This window comes from Populus trichocarpa, chromosome 5, assembly GCF_000002775.5.
Source record: "Populus trichocarpa isolate Nisqually-1 chromosome 5, P.trichocarpa_v4.1, whole genome shotgun sequence".
NCBI lineage: Eukaryota > Viridiplantae > Streptophyta > Magnoliopsida > Malpighiales > Salicaceae > Populus > Populus trichocarpa.
The window spans coordinates 3,274,242-3,277,367 of NC_037289.2; the positions used below are offsets into that span (position 1 = coordinate 3,274,242).

The following is a 3,126-nucleotide window of genomic DNA, read 5'->3' on the forward strand; positions in this document are numbered from 1 at the left end:
ATATGCTAAATACAAGATACTACCTATTGTTTACAAAATAATAAACACACCCACTTAATTATTATAGCCCAATGTATTATATATTATTAGGGAAAATTACACTGGCAATCTTGTAGCTTAGTTATTTGTATCTTAGTCTCTTGTTTTGAAAACTTGAAGTTTACATCCTAAATTATCTTATAGTTTAGTTTATTTTATATTCTTCAGGGATGTAAATTTTAATTTTTCAAAAATCATTATAAAATGACTAAACTATAGGATTTTCATAGTAATTTTCCTTCACTAGTACTGTATTATTATCATTACCATATAACATTATGAAATCAAAATTCAAAATCAAAAGGTGGTACTTGAACCTTGTTTTTCTCACCTTCAACAACATGCATTGCTGAATTACTTGTCCCATTTTGTGATGAGCTACTACTGTGCCTGGTTTCCGACAAATTGGACTGGTTTTCCGGAGAAGCCGAGCGGTTTTTCGGTGCTACAAGCGTTCCATGGTTGTACAAAGTGCTTAATTGGTGAAAGTAAGGACTCGTCCTTGAATTAATGTATCTCTTCTTGCTAGCATCCTTGGTTTTTCTGAAGTACTTGTTTATGTTCTCCCATTTTTGTTTGCATCTCTTTGCACTCCTCTTGTAACCCAACTCTAACATCCCTTGTGAGATTCTTTCCCATACTGGAGCCTTTGCTGATCCTTCCTTGTCTTCATTGTTGTTATAGAGACTGCACCTTAGGTTTATCAAGGCTAACACCTCATCTCTTGGCCATCTCTTGCCAATGTCATCTTCATCGTTGGATGTAGACTTTGCTTGCACTTTATACATGGGCAGTATGCTAGATGGTCCTGATGGGCTGTTGTGGGAATTGAGAGAATTAGGGTTTTGGGGGGCTAGTGCTAGTGTCGATGAAGTCGTTGGCGCTTGTGGAATGTTTGGGGCAAGAGTTGAATTAGGGTTTTGAGGTTCTTGATTTTCCGTGCATGAAGTGTTGCTTTTGGCTGGCATGGAGGTAGACTTTTGATGGTCTAGAGTTGTGGTAGATGATGTAGGTGTTTCAAGTTGGCTTTCGCAACTGGTCTGACTGGCAGGATTAGGGTTTTGTGCTAGCAGTAAGGAAGATGAAGTGGAAGCATTTGAACATTTTGGTACCTTAACAACATCCGGTGCACTAGTCTCTCCAAGAATTTCAGCATAAGAATCACCTGATGTGATTTTTTTCAAGAACTTGATTAATGTATCAAGTCTATCACCTGCAAGAGCTTGTTCATGTGCCCTAAGTTCAAGTTCCTTGTTGATCCTATCCATTTCTAGCTTCTTCCATGCTTCTTCTCTCGCAAACTTCTCTTCATCTCTCTTCACAATATCTTCAAGAAGTTTATTATGCTTCTCTTCTTGTTGAGCCATCATCTTGTTCACAATATCTTCACAAATACCTTTGAACATCTCAAACTTCTTCTCTCGTTTTCTCTTCTTTCTCTTTGATTTTTCAAACTGCTCTAATTTCCCATCATTATCTTCAACGCTTTGGTTTCCTACCGTTTGATCAATTCTTGTTTCTTCTTCCAAGTTCTGTCCCATCTTATCCTGTTGTTCATCTTCACTTGGCTTGCGTATCTTCTTTTCTCCAGCTGTAGCTTCTTGCTGATCAGGGTTTTGATCTCCATGATAAATCTCTTCGAACTCACTAAAGCTAGCCCTGTAATTCTTGCTGTAAATATCAATGTTGCTATTGAAGTATCCGCTCTCTTCTTCAAATTTCTCCTTCCACTTCTCAGTACTCCTTTTGAAACCAAACTCTGCAAGATTCCTGTAGCCATCATAAATGTGTAAAACCAAAATAACCTGTATATCATTAGCATTTTATTTTCTCTATTCCATTAATTATTATCTAATTGTATAGTACACAAACAAGTGTTTCTTTAAATGCTGTCCACACAAATATATGACTCAAAATCCCTGTACGAGATGCTGATACGAAGAACTTATAAGCTATACTACTATTTTGATTGATCATGATCATATCTTCAAGTACTCTTGCTAAATTCACTTTAATTAAATCTCCAACTGATTAACTTCAATAGAGTAATTATACTAAAACCAAGTCCAATACCTAATTAGTGACTGAAAGAGAAAGGGAATGGAAATAGAAGAAGCATATATAATCAAAAACAATATCTTGATGTGTACATATATATTGTTTTTACCTTGATGATGCATGTTCCCAGGTGAATTCAGGAAACCAATTGTCCATGCTAGATCTGATCCTCAACAGTGGAAGCACTTCATCATTAGACCATGGATTGACCAATTCTGGTATTGATCTTTCTCTTTCAAACTTCAAATTCATAGCCATCAAGTTATTCTCTTGTTTCTCATCATTTTTGTTGGTGGGTGAACCTTGGTGCAATGAGTGCAAAAGGTTTGGCTGTAGTGGTACTTGAGAGGTAGTAGCAGCAGTAGCTGTGTATGGATAAAAACTAGGGAAGTTGGTGGTATTAGAGGAGCCATGAAGAGGTGGGAAAGAGAGGCTAGGGAGAGGGAGTGATGTTGTTCTTGAAGCTATGAACTGGTGGAATTGGTCTGCTACTCCTTCAAACATTTTTGTGCTCACTGTTGCGTTCTCTCTACTTTCCTTACCTACCTCTCTCTCACTGTAAACTGGCAAAAGAGAAAATGATACTCACAACGCAACAAAAACTTTTTTTCTCTCTCATTTATCAAGGACTTTGTCCTATCATGGAAGGCTAAAGACAGCCCACCACACACTTTTGGAGGAAAGTGAACTCACTATCCTATGAAATAAAATTGTCATGTCGTGTTTGAAGTTGGAAAGTGGAATACATAGCCATAGCTGAGGCTGGGAGTACGTAGTAGGCTTGAAAACGATACCTATTATTGTATTTGCGAGTCTTTTAGAATCCTATGCGATTGCCGATGCTCATGATGGTGTAATTAACGGCAAAGAGATGGCAGGACACGTGAAAACATGCAGGGTCTGGGACCAAATTATATGTTTCAGGAAGGAAGCTGCCATGGGGGTACGTATTTATACACAGTACCGAGGGCTACAGCAAGGCCAGGCCCTTCTGCTATGGGGATCCAACTGTCTACTACTAGGGGGTAT

The 3,126-nt window shown here is 38.0% G+C and overlaps 1 protein-coding gene across 1 annotated transcript; it reads right to left on the bottom strand.

Annotated features, from left to right (window-relative positions):
- Positions 1–260: 260 nt before the first annotated feature.
- Positions 261–2,748, bottom strand: LOC18098953 (trihelix transcription factor GTL2). Its single transcript, XM_024600404.2, has 2 exons — positions 2,207–2,748; positions 261–1,809 (listed from the first exon to the last, which is right to left on the bottom strand). Exons 1-2 carry the CDS (start codon positions 2,599–2,601, stop codon positions 324–326), a joined length of 1,881 nt encoding a protein of 626 aa, XP_024456172.2. The 5' UTR covers positions 2,602–2,748; the 3' UTR covers positions 261–323.
- Between the last annotated feature and the right edge of the window lie 378 nt (positions 2,749–3,126).